Source organism: Clarias gariepinus, chromosome 2 (assembly GCF_024256425.1).
Source record: "Clarias gariepinus isolate MV-2021 ecotype Netherlands chromosome 2, CGAR_prim_01v2, whole genome shotgun sequence".
Lineage (NCBI taxonomy): Eukaryota > Metazoa > Chordata > Actinopteri > Siluriformes > Clariidae > Clarias > Clarias gariepinus.
The window spans coordinates 14,848,897-14,867,048 of NC_071101.1; the positions used below are offsets into that span (position 1 = coordinate 14,848,897).

The following is an 18,152-nucleotide window of genomic DNA, read 5'->3' on the forward strand; positions in this document are numbered from 1 at the left end:
TTTGAACGACCCGTGTATTTTCCTGATATAGGTAGGTATCAGGTACGTGACAAGCCGAATATGAGCACAAGTCACATTTTATTACTTTTATTACGTTCTTACTAATTCATTAATTTGTCTTGTTATTTAAAAAATAATAGCGATGCTCAGCAGTCTAAAAATCAGCTTGGAGTGTTATGTCGACAAAAGAAATAAATAAAAAATTTCCCCCGGTGCATAAACCCGGGGACATTTGCTGTGGAATTTCACTGATGCGTGCATATCTCCACACATCACAGAGTAGCAAAAGCAGCCAGACTGTCACCCTCAAACACTTTCTGTCATTCTGACAAACATTTCTGAGGTTTTTAGTAGCCAAACAAAACAGGGAGAAGGAAAAAAAAAAAAACTCAAATAACATGTTGAATAAAAAGCTGGCAGACTGATTTCCAATGTGGAAGGTAACCAGCATTAATCTGAAAATGATCCTGTCTCCAGGATTTCCTCCTTTTTTTTTAACCCTTAAATAATTTTTTCAAAAAGTCTCAGGCAATTACAGAAACAAATGAGGCGTGGAGCAGTTAGAGGTGAACGCAACCATTACTGTTTTAATCTCGTATCACTTTCAGATGATGCATGCAATACGAAAGTTGGCACGTTGTTTTCATTTAAACTGCACCAAAAAATAAATAAAATAAAAATGTGGCAGACAATTAAGTTAACACACTAAGCACAGCACAACTAAAATGCTGCTGAAAGGAGAGCGGGAACAAATTTAGTGACACTGCAGCAGACAAAGGTTTATACGTTTCTGTAACACGTGAATCGTGCTCAGACAGACGTGCGACTCTTTTAAATGTCACGGCTCTTTTATATGTAAATTAGCCCGATGTGGAGGGAATAAATCGATGCATTAGCTACGCGGTTTACATCACAGATGCTTCTTTGGGGAAAGACTAAGCGAAACGTCAACGGTGGCTAAATAAGCTCGGCCGCTTGTAATGTGGGTCATGTGTGGAAAACAAAGTTAAGTGAACGGTTATCGGAGCGAGCACACGTTTTGATTTTAAAGACCTGTGCTCTGTCAGCGCTACAGCGGGGGTCAGCACTAATAAATGCATGTTAAATGCTTGCCAGGTGCAATCAAATTATTTCTCTGCTTCTTTTAAAAATGAGTGAAAGCCAGCCTAAACTCCTATTTCATTTATTTCATCCTTAGTCCGTTCCTTTTATTTCCTCGGAACCCTGCCCTTATTTTATTATTTTTTCTCCTCCTCTTTTGAACGCTGATGTTCGCTCGGCAACTTTTTTATTCTACGAGTGCGTCTGAATCAAAAAGTAATTTGACCTTGCACTGCAAAAAATGATCGGTAATTACAATGGGTTCTGGCCGTTATTACGGCGATGCATTAGCGCTGTGGCAGCACATTCATGAAAAGAAAAAAAAGAAAAAAAAAAAGATGGTTTAAAAGAAAACCATAAATCAAACTAATCATTTCGTAGCCAATTTCATTTCAGTACAAGAAAGCGAATGAGAAAGGAAATAGTTTCCAATGCAGTGGAGACTAGAAAAGCTTACCCACTTAATTTCTGGGTCGTGCACCCAATTCAAAGCACTGACAAGCTGCCAGTCATTATGGCCACCTTATCCCCAACATGGGAAAGCTAGCACTTCAGCAGTAAGCTTCATACCCTCTGCAAATCTGACGTATACACTACAGGAGAGATCTCTATTAACATAGCCTGACAACCACCCACACTTTTTTTTTCCCTCCCTCCAACAAAAATATCCCACCTGTTTACAGGGAGTTGAATGTTTTACATACTCTAGGAAAGCCATCGTGTCTGAATTACAGCAAAGTACATGTCAAGAGAAGGTGTCAACTCATCATCTGTATCCGGTACAGTGGAAAACAACCCTTTTACAGAAACACTGAGCATGAGGCTGGGACACACACACACATGTATATCCTGGATAGGATGCCAGTGCTGCCAGTGAATTAGTGGATTTGGTGTCGCTCAGGCTCGCATTGTCGCGTAGCATGAAGCACAATTACTGTATTTGAGCGGAAGATTTATGACGTGACGTGTGAATTGCCAGCTGTCAGAAGAACAGCTCGAGCTCACTGACTGCTGGATAACCAACTGACTAACAGGGGTGTAACGATACGTCTGTTTGGGTTCGTACCGTTTGATAGAGGATGAGCGTTTCAGTGCACGTTGTGATCCGCGTGAACACAGCCAGACTTTAATTAGTGCTAGGGGATTTTCTTCATTAATCCAGTTAATTCGAATATGTGAAATGGCAGCACGTTACTGAAGATCTGTGCTATAGCTAAGGATTTAAATGTGGAATTTCCACAGGTTTGAAAAGTCAGATGAACAGACGAACGTTAGGTTTTTGTTAGCGGCATGCTAGGCAGCTAAGTCGAAGAAGAGAGGTATATATCTTCTTTATATCTTCTTAATAACCCATTTAAGGTTTTCTATGTTGTTTATTTCTGATGCTGCAAGCAGCCTTGTTGGTATGAAGTCACACCGTGAATGAGGAAAAACTCAAACTAAAAAACAATACCCCAAGCTGACTTCTGTTGCTGTGGTATTTTATGTTGTGATGGACACGCTCCCCTTTTACGCTGTCAAGAAAGAGGTGTGAAATGCCATGACCATGAGCAAACAATGTAAACATGGTTGGAAGGAAATAAGGGTAAGTGGCTTTTTGTGCATTTGTAACTTGTTCAAGAAACGATGGTCAGTTTGTGGCTGCTTACGAGTCTGTATACAGTACGTTGATATGCTTACAAGTTAAATTCATAAAAAGTGATAAAATATGGCGGCACGGTGGCTTAGTGGTTAGCGCTGTCACCTTGCACCTCCAGGGTCCAGCTCCCGCCTCTGTGTGCATGAAGATTGCATGTTCTCCCCATGTTTGTTGGGGTTCTTCCAGATACTTCAGTTTCCTCCCACAGTCTAAAGACATAGAGATTGGGCTAAGCGGCAGATGTGTCAAGTAACGAAGTACAAATACTTCGTTACCTTACTTAAGTAGAAATTTTGGGTATCTATACTTTGCTGGAGTAATTATTTTTCAGCCGACTTACATTCTTAACTCTTTACATTTTCACGCAATTATCTGTACTTACATTTTAAAAATAGCCTCGGTACTCCTATTTTATTTTAGCTCTTCATTCAAAAAACAAACAAAAAAAAAAAACATCCGGATAAATCGCGCCATACAAATGGAGCGAATTTGATTGTGGTTGGATGAGAAGTATAAACAACCCATTCCGACACCCTAATGGTTGGTACGCAAGCAAAATGTCACAACCATGCACCAGCGAGGAAGGTAACAGCACCAGGAAGGTAACTGGAATGATATATGTGTGTGTGTGTGTGTATATATATATATATATATATATATATATATATATATATATATATAATTTTTTTTTTGATTAATCACTTGGATTAATTATAATTCTGACAGCACTAATGTTTATTGTAGACAACCATACAAGGGTAATTGTGACTAAGCTTGCCCTGGGTACACTAATTTTCTGGTATGTTGCCCTCACACATTCCTGCAGCTAGGCTTAGATGTACATTTATATTCCAATAAAGGTTACCGATGACATGCCCCTGAAGTTTGACTTTTTGCACCATTAATATAGTAATAGGCAACTAGTTATCATATCTTCTTGAAACATGTTAATGCTCAGTAGTACACATATATGGTTCTTTAATGTATTTGCATTGTACTAAAATGCATTCTTTTTCAATTGCCATATACAGTATCCCAAATCACTATGGCCGTTAAAAAATACAACAAACAAACAACACACATTTTCTTTTTTTTATGAGGTGTTAGTGCATATATATATATATATATATATATATATATATATATATATATATATATATATATATATATATAGTATATATGCCCGTGGCACAGCCTAAGCTTTTATTCTTAATACATTTTCCCCCCTCACGTTACTTTTATTTTTATACTTTAAGTAGTTTTGAAACCAGTACGTTCACATTTTTACTTGAGTAAAAAGCTTGAGTTGATACTTCAACTTCTAAAGAAGTCTTTTTAAACCCTAGTATCTATACTTCTACGCAAGTAATCCATGTGAATATTTTTGACACCACTGCTAATCGGCGTTCCCAAATTGCCCATAGTGTGTGAATATGTGTGTAAATTTTGCCCGGAGGTCCTACCACAGTCGTACAAAATGAGAAATTTTCCTAGGTGGCCTACAGAGGTTCCTAGATGGATGGATGGAGTACATGAATGAGGAAAGAAAAATACTTCATGGAATTCTAGTAAATTCTAGATCCATACACTTTTTGTTCTGACATAAAATGTAAAATTTTTGTTTTCATTTTATGCTGTAAAACTAACAACATGAGATCAAACACAATCAGACTTAACACCACTCAACATCTTTCTTTTCGGTCATCTAACGTCAGAATCGGTCCAAAACAATCGCTGCACTAAACGTGGAAATCATTTCTGTATGTAACAATCAGTTCTGATACATTAAGAAATGTTCAGTTAAATAATAACAAAATATCAACAGTTGTTAACTTATAATACAAAATTGTTTTAGTACAAAAATATAACATATTGTAATGTTTGTGTCTAGATTTTGACTGGGCAGCGAGAGAAGAGAGTGTAATGCTCTTGGCAACGTATGGCTAAAAGTTACAGAAGCATTTATGTACAGTAGCTACATTTGTAAGCACTCAGAATCAGGTTATGCCCCAGCTTAATTCAATTTTACAGCACGTAGTTCATGGCATCAAATTGTTCTTGACTAGAACCATCAAGTCAACCCAGACTGTTATACACATGCCTTCCTTTTAAGCCAGGAAAATATCAGGGTTAAAACTAAAAAAAAAAAAAAAGATACAGACTAAAAATACAAGCAGTGCATGTTTTTCATGGCTTTCAAATCTAGTAGCACAAAAAGTAAAAAACAATTTAAAAAGAAAAAAGAAAAAGATAAATAATATAATAAAATACTGTATAAAAGAAAAATAAGAATATAAGAAAGAAATAAGAATTTCTTTCATTTCTTTATATATAAATCAAATTATAAAATTATAACATATGAATGAGATATCTTCTATTTTATTACACATCACATCATACACTCACCTAAAGGATTATTAGGAACACCTGTTCAATTTCTCATTAATGCAATTATTTAATCAACCAATTACATTGCAGTTGCTTCAAGGCATTTAGGGGTGTGGTCCAAGACAATCTTCTGAACTCCAAACTGAATGTCAGAATGAGAAAGAAAGGTGATTTAAGCAATTTTGAGCGTGGCATGGTTGTTAATGCCAGACGGGCCGGTCTAAATATTTCACAATCTGCTCAGTTCCTGGGATTTTCACGCACAACCATTTCTAGGGTTTACAAAGAATGGTGTGAAAAGGGAAAAACATCCAGTATGCGGCAGTCCTGTGGGCGAAAATGCCTTGTTGATGCTAGAGGTCAGAGCAGAATGGGCAGATGGTCTCGTTACAACCGAGGTATGCAGCAAAGCATTTGTGAAGCCACAACACGCACAACCTTGAGGCGGATGGGCTACAACAGCGGAAGACCCCACCGGGTACCACTCATCTCCACTACAAATAGGAAAAAGTGGCTACAATTTGCACGAGCTCACCGAAATTGGACAGTTGAAGACTGGAAAAATGTTGCCTGGTCTGAGTCTCGATTTCTATTGAGACATTCAAATGGTAGAGTCAGAGTTTGGCGTAAACAGAATGAGAACATGGATCCATCATGCCTTGTTACCACTGCAGGCTGCTGGTGGTGGTGTAATGGTGTGGGGGATGTTTTCTTGGCACACTTTAGGCCCCTTAGTGCCAATTGGGCATCGTTTAAATGCCACGGGCTACCTGAGCATTGTTTCTGACCATGTCCATCCCTTTATGACCACCATGTACCCATCCTCTGATGGCTACTTCCAGCAGGATAATGCACCATGTCACAAAGCTCAAATCATTTCAAATTGTTTTTTTGAACATGACAATGAGTTCACTGTACTAAAATGGCATCCACAGTCACTAGATCTCAACCCAATAGAGCATCTTTGGGATGTGGTGGAATGGGAGCTTCGTGCCCTGGATGTGCAACCCACAAATCTTCATCAACTGAAAGATTCTATCCTATCAATATGGGCCAACATTTCTAAAGAATGCTTTCAGCACCTTGTTGAATCAATGCCACTTAGAATTAAGGCAGTTCTGAAGGCGAAAGGGGGTCAAACACTGTATTAGTATGGTGTTCCTAATAATCCTTTAGGTGAGTGTATATCAATTAACAAAACAATGCCAATTTACAGTATTTGTTACTAATTTGATTACTCTTGTAACAAATTATATTTTAATATATAACTTCATTAATAAACACCTTCTACACTTCTATTAATCAGACCTTAAATCAGAATCATCTAGATGGAAATCTTTTATTAATTTATTTCTGTTCTGCGTTATTAAATATTAGTGTTCTTCAGCTAATACACACACACACACACACACACACACACACACATACTGTATTTGTCATGTTTAGCATGGCATTAAATCCATTACAAAAAGTCTGCTAGGAACCTCAACAAAAAAAAAAAAAAAAAATTCTGTACAATTATTTGAAATAGTATTTTTAATCATCTGTCTGAACCTGCCAATGTCGGCTGCTTGTAGGCTCCCATTTTGTAATTACCCTGTCGTTATTTATCATTAAAGCTGATTTATGCACCAGAACAGACTCTATGCAAGTGAACAGAGAAATGAATCATGTAGATTACTACAGTAATTTGGGCTTTTATTTCTCCTGCCTCCTGTTTGGAGTTTTCACTAACTTTAAGTGTGAATCATTTGACAAACGTGCAAAATATGCACGCGCACAAACAAAGCTTATGACAATTAAAAATCCAGTACCTCAAAATATTAGCATATTTAATTGTACTATTCATACAGTTTGTTTTAGTCTTGTTCAATACATGTAACCACAGTCATGGGGAATACTACTGACCTGACATTTGTTCAGAACATGATCATCGACACCTTTCACAAGAAGTGTAAATCACAGACAGTCATCACTGAAAGGACTGGCTGTTCGCAGAGTGTTATATTGAAGCATACTCATGGAAAGTTGCCTGGAAGAATAAAATGTCGTAGGAAAAGGTGTGAAAGCACCAGGGATGACCGCAGCCCTAAAAAGATTGTCGTACAAAGCTGATTCAATACATTGAGAGAGCTTCACATGGAGTGAAGTGAGGCTGGAGTCAGTGCATCAAGAGCCACCATGCACAGACGTCTTCACAAAATGGGCTACAACAGTTGCATTTCTAGTATCAAGCCACTTTAAGCTAGAAGTTGCATTTCTAGTATCAAGCCACTCCTGACAGTTAACATCAGAGACATCTTACCTGAGCTAAGAAGAAAAAGAACTTGGGCCTGAGCGACACAAGTGTTGGTCCACGTCAACTCCAAAACCAACATAGGCATACAGTATGTCAGGAAATTTTATAGATATTCATGGTTCTGTCTATGGACAATCTTCAAGGAGATGGCAATTTACTTTCCTAGTAGGACTAAGCACCTGCACACAGTATAAAACTACCACCAAAAGGTGTTCTGTCCATTATATTACTGTGCTTGATTGGCTAGGCAGCTTGACTGACCTGACTCCCATAGAGAATCCATGGACTATTGTCAAGAGTAAGATAAGAAACACTCAACTCAACAATACAGATGAGCTGAAGGCTGATATCAAAGCAACCTGGCCTTCAATAATGTCACAGACTGATCAGTGCCACCGGCTGATCACCTCCATGCCTTGCTGCACTGATGCTAGTATTGAGTGCATAAATTAGCATACTTTTTAGAAGTTGGACATTTTTTTATATCGTAAATCCTTTTTTGGTTGATCTTATAAAATATTCTGAGACACCGGATTTTCAGCCATAAATCATTGAAATTAAAAGCAAAAAAGCTTGAAATATTTTTAATTTGATGTGTAAAATTTTACTATCTACTTTATATACTGTACATACAAACCTTGTCTTGTCTTAACAGTGAAAACAGAAAAAAAAAAAAAAAAAAATGTACTGGCTGCATTTAACTCCAAGAGGCTCAAGGGGAAACTTGTGTATGATGGGATGAATTTTGTGGCCAATGCAAAACGTCCCTGTGGAGGACAATAGCGAGGTGCAGAACTAGAGCAATATTCCAACAATTGGATTAGAGCTGGGACCCACCTGCCAAATAAATATTGATAGATTTGGGTGGCTGATGCAGCTGGAAAGCATTTTAACCTCATTCTGCAGCCCGGAATGTGTCAGGACTCGCTATCTTATCACTCCATGGCTGTGGGTCACCGTCCACCAAGTTATCCTATTCCACTCCGAAAAAGGGGGTGAACTGAAGGGCTCTATAGAGAAAGAGCAGTGTTCTGGCTTATGAGTCCTTATGATTCTTGGAATTATATGAAGGACTCAAACCAATATTTCACAGATATGATTTGGGTATGTTTTAAGTGAAAGACTGCTGAGATATTTTTAAAGCAATTTCACCACTTGCTCCACAACAGACAGCTGAATTCTTTGAACACTGAAAAGTTCTGTGGATATTAATTGCCGGTTTGAGTCACGCAGCGCAAGAACGAGTCTGTCCGCTTGGCCACTTTGCAGTCCTTGCTTCTATTATACATTATATCAATCAGACACCCTGGGTTCATTAAGATGACTTTTTCACCTGGGCTGTGAGCTCATTATGGACTGCTCTGATGCCAGTCACAGCTCAAGCAGAGCCTTTTCACAGTTCAACACCCTCCCCTCTCCATGGGGAGAGAACAGGCCCGCAATTTCTCACTCTCATGCAAGTAATCAGGTGTGAAGCCGAACTCAGGCGCTTAAAGCAATAGCTGCTAACCCAAGGAAAAACTTATTATGAAGGGCACAAGAGCCAGAGTGCAGACAGCGGAGGTGTCTTTCAAGCATTTAACTGACAGACATGCCATCTACCGAATGCTGAGTCATAGTTCTGGTTAATGGGAGTCAAACTCCTGAGTAAAGAGGACGCTTTGGTTCTTGCAGCTGCAGCTCAGGACTATTGAGTGTAAAACTGGCCATGTGTATGACAGGCAAGTCGTCTGTCTTGGAATTCAGTGCGAGCCGACTGCTCTGGGCAGCCTAGCGTGAGCTTAATAGAAAAAAAGCATGCTCATCCCCTACAACCACCTTGTTCCTTTGAGCTTTCACAAAATTAACTACTTTCATTCCCTCACAAACTCGCTCGTTGTTGACCGGCTCAATCGGTCTGTCTGGGTTTGATCCCGGGTCTCCTTTGTGCGGTACCTTGTAGAGGGCCTGTGTTGTGCTTTTTGTTCATCTGTCCTGCATTCAAGAAAAACTCAGCGGTACACTGAATTACCGGAAATAAACCATAATAAAAAAAAAACTGACTTGACTTTCTAACAAGAAAATCCTAGCATGAAGGAACAAAGCTTGCCATAGAATCCTTGGCGTGAGAAGATGGCATACTTGCTAACAGTATAAGTAATAAAATATGTACAGTACTTATCTGATATTTAACACCCAGTGTTTCTAAGGGGTGGAATTATGGACAGAACATACAGGTTAAACTAGCAAGCTTATTTGCTTTAGAAGCCTAATATAAGTATATCAAAACTATGTGTTTAATCCAAAAAATCTACAGGTGTGAGAAATATCAGTAAAATAATGGAAATACAGGTTTATTGACCCAAATATGTTGTGCAAAATGTGCAAAAATATGATAAATCAATTTGTAAAAAAATTGTGTAAAGCACAAGTGCTGTGCCATTCAAACATTCAATTTTCTAATCTAATCTTTTGTTGGTTGATTCGATTAACTAAATCGATGGGTATGTTTTCGATTCAGAATCGATTCACATTTTTAAAGTTATTTAGATAAACTTGCAAACATTAAACGGTCTAAAATTGATATAGTCCTTAAAAACATTCACAGCTTTTGCAGAAAGTAGCAACTGCTTGTGCTATACCGCCACCAACTGGACTGGAGCAAAAGATTTCCAGGAAAAGAGGTTATCACGTATACAAGATATAAGACACACGGCATTTTAATATATATTGTATGTTTTTAATACTTCAAAAACCTATGAAGTATCAAAGATATAAAGTAGGTGCTTGCTCCCGAGTGGAGCAACTAAAATGTGTTTCCTCATCATTCGGAGATCACAAGTTTAATTCTTGGGAGATGCTACAGAAGACCATAGCCAGGATCATAGCAACACTAGCCAATCATGGGTGTCTGTAAACTCAGTTAGTCAGAAGGGGTAGATACAGGGTGGATAAAGTGAAGTGAAAGCTGTTTTTAAGCGGTTACACAACCATCAGTCTATTTGGCAAATCAGATATTGGAATCGATATCACTGGCTCGGTTGTTGTTTGGTTTGGTGATTCTGTTTCATAATGCATATAAATAAAAGCCAAATGAAAAGAACATGAGGCAGAAAGAGATGCACTTACTCTAAAATCTTTGCATTAATTTTGACGGTAAGTTGTCAAAAAATATGGCAAAGGTATATAAAAAAAAGGACAACAGCAAACAAGTATCTGTTTATATGCAAGTTAGCAGAAGAAACCCAAGATTCATGACATACTTCAGAAAACATATTATGGTAAAAAAAAAAAAAAAAAAGACTAATGCAACAGCTAAACTGTCGATGTTAGCACTTTTGAATAAACGTAGACCAAGTGAGGTTCAAAATAAATCCCTGCTTCATTTAAAGCTGCTGGAAGTCTGTCAAATAGGGATGCTTAAACAGTTGATATAAATTATGCATATCATATCTAGAAAATCCCATGAACCTAAAACTTTCTGCCAGGAATCTTTTTCTTATTAAATTCACTTGAATTCAGTCTTCCTCTCGATGTGCAGCCTAAACCGCACACTTGACTTTTGGTTGACAAAACCTGAAAATCTGAAACTTGTCAAACTGCAGAAATACCATTACTGCTCTCTGAAATGGGGAAACTTTCTCCCTTTTGTAAAACACAATCTATTAATAAATAGAGTGAAGCCACAGAAGAGATTATCAAACGCATAGAGGAACTCGTGCCGGCAGAGTCAGGTTTTCCAGCTGGAAAGTCAGAAAGTCGCTCCAGCTTCCTGCTGTGACACTGAGCTAGTGTTTGCCTGCAACATGTTCAACTCTTACCTGTAGATCTGCCAGATCTGTAATCCTTGTACATTGCTGTTTCCCCTCACTGCAGCGCTCCTGTGAAAAGAAGAACACATTAACTAACAATCAAGCTCTCCTTTTATCCCGTAAAACTCACAAGTAATTTCAGAGATTTCTTTTTTATTAATGTTGATCTAAACAAATTCTCCACTATTATAAACAGAACATCCGACTTATTTTCTCAGCCAATACAAAAAGTGCCCTCGTGCTTAGAAATGCAAAACAATTTGGCAGCAAAAATGCTTTGTTCCTGCCAGTAGTCATACACTTTGATGCATCATTGCATTCAAGATCATCAATTTAGAAATTTCATTCATTTGTCTTCATCAGGGTCGTGATGGATACAGAGCTTATCCTGGGAATACTGGGAGAGAGGTTGGAATCCACCCAGGATGTAATACCCATACACAAACACGAATACACACAAATTTACACACTCATACAAACCTAGGAGCAATATATTGAAGCTTAAACTAGCAATTGCCTTAAGCTTCAATTCAGTTCTTTATTATATACAGAAAAAACATTTGATCTCTTTGACCCTGGCAAGGTTTTTGGTGCCCGGTGGGCTTGTTTTAGCATTTCAGAAAGTTTAGACTTCCTGGGATTTATTTATTTATTTTTTTACAAACAACATTTTGTAGAGTTTAAACAGCATGGTCGAGGGGGGGCGGGTATGATGTAAGTGGCGGTTGTGTGCTAATACAAATCTAAATAGAAAGGTGACAGGAAGGCTTAAATAATAACTCTTTACAAACTCGGTGAGAAAAACAGCAAGTCAGAATGCAGAACACGCCAACCCACATCGGGATTTCTCATCTGACCCTGATCCATCAAAACTCAACAGCTAAACGTTGTAAAAATGTCAACGTTTGACATTTTTCTTCTTCTTCTTTTTTTACAGATATCAATAATAACAAGGTCATTGACCTTTACAAAACAAATCTTACTTTTGGTCCCATAATTTACTAATTTATAAAAAAGTTAACATAAATCTCAGAGTGTTAATACTTAAGCTAAAACACCCCTCAGGCGCATTGCATTTTTTCATACCAAAACCTCTTTCACTCCTCTGCAGGATGTTGTTTCAGTGTCTATGTAAATAAGCTACTGCTGAGCCACACCCAACCAGGAAACAGCAGAGCTACAGTAAGCAACAAGTCTCTTCTCAGCTAGTCAGCTACTTAGGTTTCTTAGTTAGTTAGCTAACTAGTTAGCTAGTTAGTTTCTGTTAATTTATGTTGTGCTGTATGTAGCTCCTCTGTCCTGGAAGAACATTGATCCGTTTCACTGCGTACTAAACTGTAAATGGTTGAAATGACAATAAAAGCCTACTGGAACTTAAATTTGGGGGAAGGGGATGTTTTTATATGAGGTTACATTAGGAAAAAGAGGGGGGGGGGGGGAATCCACCAATGAGGCCTATATGGTAGAGTGGTCAGAGAGTCTTATCAGACCTGAGAATTTTGTTTTCATGGTCTGAGAGTCCTTCAGGTGCCTTTTGGCAAACTCCAGATGGGCTGCCATGTGCCTTTTACTAAGGAGTGGTTTCCGCCTGGTCACTCTACCATATAGGCCTGATTGGTGGATTGCTGCAGAGATGGTTGTCCTTCTGGAAGGTTCTTCTCTCTCCACAGAGGACCTCTGGAGCTCTGACAGAGTGACCATCGGGTTCTTGGTCACCTCCCTGACTACGGCCCTTCTCCCCCGATCGCTCAGTTTAGATGGCCGGCCAGCTCTAGGAAGAGTCCTGGTGGTTTCGAACTTCTTACACTTACAGATGATGCAGGCCACTGTGCTCATTGGGACCTTCAAAGCAGCAGAAATTTTTCTGAAACCTTCCCCAGATTTGTGCCTCGAGACAAAAATAAACATAAACTGTCAACTGTGGGACCTTATATAGACAGGTGTGTGTCTTTCCAAATCATGTCCAATCAACTGAATTTACCACAAATGGACTCAAATTAAGCTGCAGAAACATCTCAAGGATGATCAGGGGAAACAGGATGCACCTGAGCTCAATTTTGAGCTTCATGGCAAAGGCTGTGAATACTTGTGTGCTTTCTTAATTTTTTTATTTTTAATAAATTTGCAAAAATCTTAAGTAAACTTTTTTCATATTGTCATTATGGGGTGTTGTGTGTAGAATTCTGAGAAAAAAAAAGTAATCTATTTTAGAATAATGCTGTGACATAATAAAATGTGAAAAAAGTGATGCGCTGTAAATATTTTCCGGATGCACTGTATCCTCATATGAGGACCATTAGGTATAATTATTTTGTCAAACGTCTTTCTGTTCAAAGACACTGACTAAACTAATATTTATCAGGTGATAGTAAAGAGAAACAGTGAGGAGAGAAATGAGAGAAATTTTATAAGTAATGCATAAATGGCTTCCCACTTAAACATAACATAAAGAACTACCGCTAGAAAGCCAGGTGTAATTTTATTCAACATGGAACCAGCCAGAACATCAAATCAACAATAATCCTGGACACTTGTTAGCTGTCAAACAGAGCTGCCATGAAGCGAGCCCATGTCTGTTGGAATAAGGCTTGATGAAAATTATTACATGTTTAAAAAAGCCGATGTAGTCCTGCGAGCACCAGTTGAATATTTATTAGAAGTACTGATTCAACTGTTATTTATTAGAAGTAGTGATTTAACTATGATTTATCAGAAATAGTGATGTACCTTTTTCGTGTTTTTTCATTTAAGGTTATCGACCACTATCGAATCTACCTTGAATAATTGTTGTGTAACTTGATCCTCGTGTCCCCTGTAGTTAGCTAATGGCTTTTTTCGAGTTTAAAACAGAAGCTGATGTGCCAATTTCCAAATAACTCGACAACTACCCATAATTAAGGTACATATTACATAAATCGACTGATTACTACATAAGTAAAGCTTATTTTTCTCTTTCTTTTTATTTAAAAAAAAGCTACTTTTAAAACACATCAAATGGGCAGGAAATTTAAAATCGAGTTATCCGTGGATATTTTACACCACAAAAGCACAAACAGAGATGTATTTGCTCTAGGGTCAGGGTTCAGAGATCACTGTTTGCATTGTAACAGGTCCCTGTACCGAGCTGACGGATTGGCAAATTCCACAGAAGCGTGTCGGAAATAAAACACGTGTAAAGCGGGCATATCCTCGCGGCGCTCGGAGACAGCGTACGTGTGACCTGCCTGTCAGTTTACCGCTGCACAGACCTGTACATCCAAGCTGATTTTGAATGTAGAACTGCAAACCGAACTATTCAAATCGGGTAAAATCTTCTTTAATGTACTCGATGTTCTGCCACTTTGATACGTTTACACGCGTAACGTAATTAATCGAATCTAATAAAGTAAGAAGCCATAAAAGATGACACGTCTTAATTAAGAACCGAAGCTTGCCATTTCCCCCCATAAAGTCTTCAATTAATTAGGTCGCACTGAATTAACACGACATGTAGCAGGGTCATGGCAGCTTGTAACTTTTTTTTTTTTTTTTTTTTTTTAAACGCAGGCATTATAAAATGTAACATAAAAAGGAAGAATAATTCCTATAGGGCTCAGGTTTTGATCTTGAGAGCACTCGTCAAATTAGCAAGCACGTATGCTAGAACCGACTGCTTATCACGAGTGCAGCGAAGCAGTAATTATGGCACTGAACGCATAAGAGAGCCAGTCAAATAATGAACAGCATCATTCGTTAAAAGAGAAATGTTCCCTGTGGAGCAAGGTAACAGCTGCGGCTCTAGGTCAAGCTTTAGAATAACCGCACTTCATCACTCTCCAGCGGTCAATAAGGCCTGCTGATGCACATTGACCTTAATCATAACCTTAGAGCTAGTCCTTTTCACCTGAGCTCAAACCACTCGTAGAAAGAAAAAAGGCTGCTTTAGTGTGAAGGATAAACACAGGACAGACCTCATTCTCTGTTGCTAAATACTTCAAAGTTTTTTTGCATAGATAACTTTTAAAAACCTTTAACCTTTTAATCTCAGAGTGCTATGCAAACTTCTGGATGAAGTGGATGAAGAATATGACAGAATGAACTACTGTGGAGTAGATAGAAACATACACACTCTACCAAGCATCTACACTAAAGGAGCTGTAGCACGCCAAAATCAAGCTATAAAGGCGATAATACCCCCACCCTCTGTTTGGTAACTCACACTAAACCTATAAATCCGGCACTAAGCCACCTCTAAGTTTGCTTTATAAAGTTTGCACAGCATTCAACACATCAGCGTCGATGACTAGTGTGACATATACTGAATGCATCGGAAATTCTGCACACACACTACTGCTTTTGAAACAAAATGGGTGAACCGAGTGTTAAGGTGCTATCCGTGCATATTTACATCACTCGCCAAACATCAGACCCCTGTCTCTGTCTTTCACAGAGATCTCCTCTTGCCCCCGCCATTATCTCTGCTCCCGGAATAAAGACGAGTCTACAACGTCCCCGCGTTCCACCTCTGTTCCTTTCATACAGAACGCCGAGGTGCAGTGCTGGCTAGTGCTCTTTTACACTGTTGAGTCTGTGAAACTACAGCACATGTTTTATATCAGTGTATTTCAAGTCTTGTACGTGATGAAATTAGGACACGGTAATCTAAAAACATACTGTATAAAGAATTATACACCCTCATGTTCTCGCTAAACAAATCTTCTTTGTTTGGCTACTTTAGTCATTGTTCGTTATCTAGACAGGTAATTAAGACATAAACCTGAGCTTACACAATTAAGTTTATACAGTAAATGTGTACCTATTCTTATCCTAAAGTTAAGTAAAGAAGTAATATAATAAATTACGATCCATTCTTTTGATTTATGAGAGAATTCACCTAATGTTATTCCTCCTAGATTTCTGATTAACTGTACATTAGTACACATAGCCTTACCAAAAACAGACAATACTTCATTTAATCTTACCTGATATGAAGTAACACTTATGATGATCGCCTCGGTCCAAGCATTTTGACTCATCTCCTCTAAACAAAGTCTTTTTCACTTTCACTTACTAACGGTAAAAGCGGGTCTGTGACAAAACTTAAAATTCGAGTCTTTACTTGGTCAATTCTGGCCCACAACAGCACAGCAAGGTGACATTTTCGATAGATGACGCTGCTAAAGTTCTGTTGTTCTGCCTCCAGGGAGCACCGTGACGTGATCATGATGTTGGCTCTAAATGGGTCTATAGAAAAACCTATAGAGCAGATAAAGAGAATCAATAAACCCAGCACTTTAAACCTTTATACGAACGTTTCCATACAAAAAATGCAAACATCTCTCGGTACCATTATGAAAAGTTAGGATGCATCTAATGCTGTGTTCATTTAATTATATTTTTTCCTTAAGGAATAAAATACCATCCCATAACATTAATACTACATGAATAAAGCCTGGTGTATGGAAATACAGCATCTTCCTAAATCTAACTAATCTGATAAAACTGTATATCTTATGGTGTATAATCGGTCTCTTCATCACCAGGATGATGAATGATCGATCTCAGATGGTTGCGTGTGATCATTTAAAGTGCACAAAAAGGTTTTCCCAAGTGTTAAGCAGTTACGTAAAAGTGCATGTGCACTGAGCTCTGAGCCACTCTCTCTTGCTCGATTGCAAATTTTATTGACTAAGCTAAGACACTGTTCATACACAAAGACTTAAATGTAAAATCTTAAAACATAAAACTCCCGAAGAGCTTCCATCGGCACAGAGTAGCAATCAACATAAAGAGAGCTAGATAAAATGCTCCATGACAAACCTAATACTTTATACAAAGCAGGTTACACGTTGATGTAGCAGCATTGGGTGCGAGACTTAAATGTATTGATGCTACTGAGACGTTTCTAGGACAGGTAGCATCTCTCTTTCTCTCGCTCTCTCACACGCATACTCTCTCAAACCAAATCTCAGCTTAGGTGTTTCTCAGAATGTGCACTCGCTCCAGACTCTGTTGCTTCAAAAAAGACAGCACTATTTTATTATTCTAGGCAGGTTTAGTGTGAGAATGAGGACCGAAAAAAGTGATAAGACACCCAAATACTGTAATTCTACCCTCTTTAGTCTATTAAGACTAGTTTCTATTCTGTAGGTTATGCCAAAGAATACTGATGCTCATCCAAGTATTGTTTTTGCCTGACTGTTATTATTTTTTTTTTTTGCATTTTTATTTTATAAGGCAGCGGTTTTTAGCTCCCAGCCAAAATGGCGGAAATAAACAAAATTAATACGCAAGTAAAAGTACGAGTACTTGACTTACAATGCCTCACACTTAAATTTTTACTCTAGTTGAAGTACTAAGTACGTACTATAAAATGTACTTTAAGTTAAAACGTATGAGCACTTGACAAAGAAACTGATTTTTCTGGAAATCTGTCTGATTAAGCAATAACAACTGAAGTTGGTGCTGTAGATAAGATTGAACATGGGCGGTATATAAAAAAAACATTACACTGTTAACGGTGTGAAAAGCAAACCAAATGCATAAGAGTAGGAGCCACCGATAGGACCCATATAGGGGCTTTGGGTTACTGATCGGAAGGTCGAGGGTACAAGACCCAGCAAGGTCCTTAACCCTATCCGCTCCAGAGATGCTGTATCCTGGCTGACCCTGATATATATATATATATATATATATATATATATATATATATATATATATATATATATATGTATATGTATATATATATATGACAAATAACTGAAGAAGAGGGCTTTGTTGTGATATGGTGTGAATGAAATGAATTAATAAATTAGAGAACAATGCACTTTTTGTGATCATCAGCTGCAACAAGACTATTGTAGGGAGCAAAAGTACAGGATTTTTATTAAAAAATGTGAAGTAAAAAGTACAGCATATAGAAAACTCACATACACAAAAAAAATACTTAAGTACA

General features: G+C 38.0%; 1 protein-coding gene across 3 annotated transcripts in view; it reads right to left on the bottom strand.

Annotated features, from left to right (window-relative positions):
* Positions 1-18,152, bottom strand: part of enox2 (ecto-NOX disulfide-thiol exchanger 2) — a 290,449-nt gene that overhangs the window by 205,149 nt on the left and 67,148 nt on the right. For 2 of the 3 annotated variants that reach the window (XM_053476492.1, XM_053476469.1), the window contains exon 3: positions 11,228-11,287. In XM_053476492.1, coding sequence (XP_053332467.1) covers positions 11,228-11,261 — 34 coding nt within the window. In that variant the 5' untranslated portion in view covers positions 11,262-11,287. Of the gene's footprint in view, positions 1-11,227; positions 11,288-16,179; positions 16,199-18,152 lie in introns of those variants that run through there. The other variant, XM_053476477.1, reaches the window with a different exon arrangement.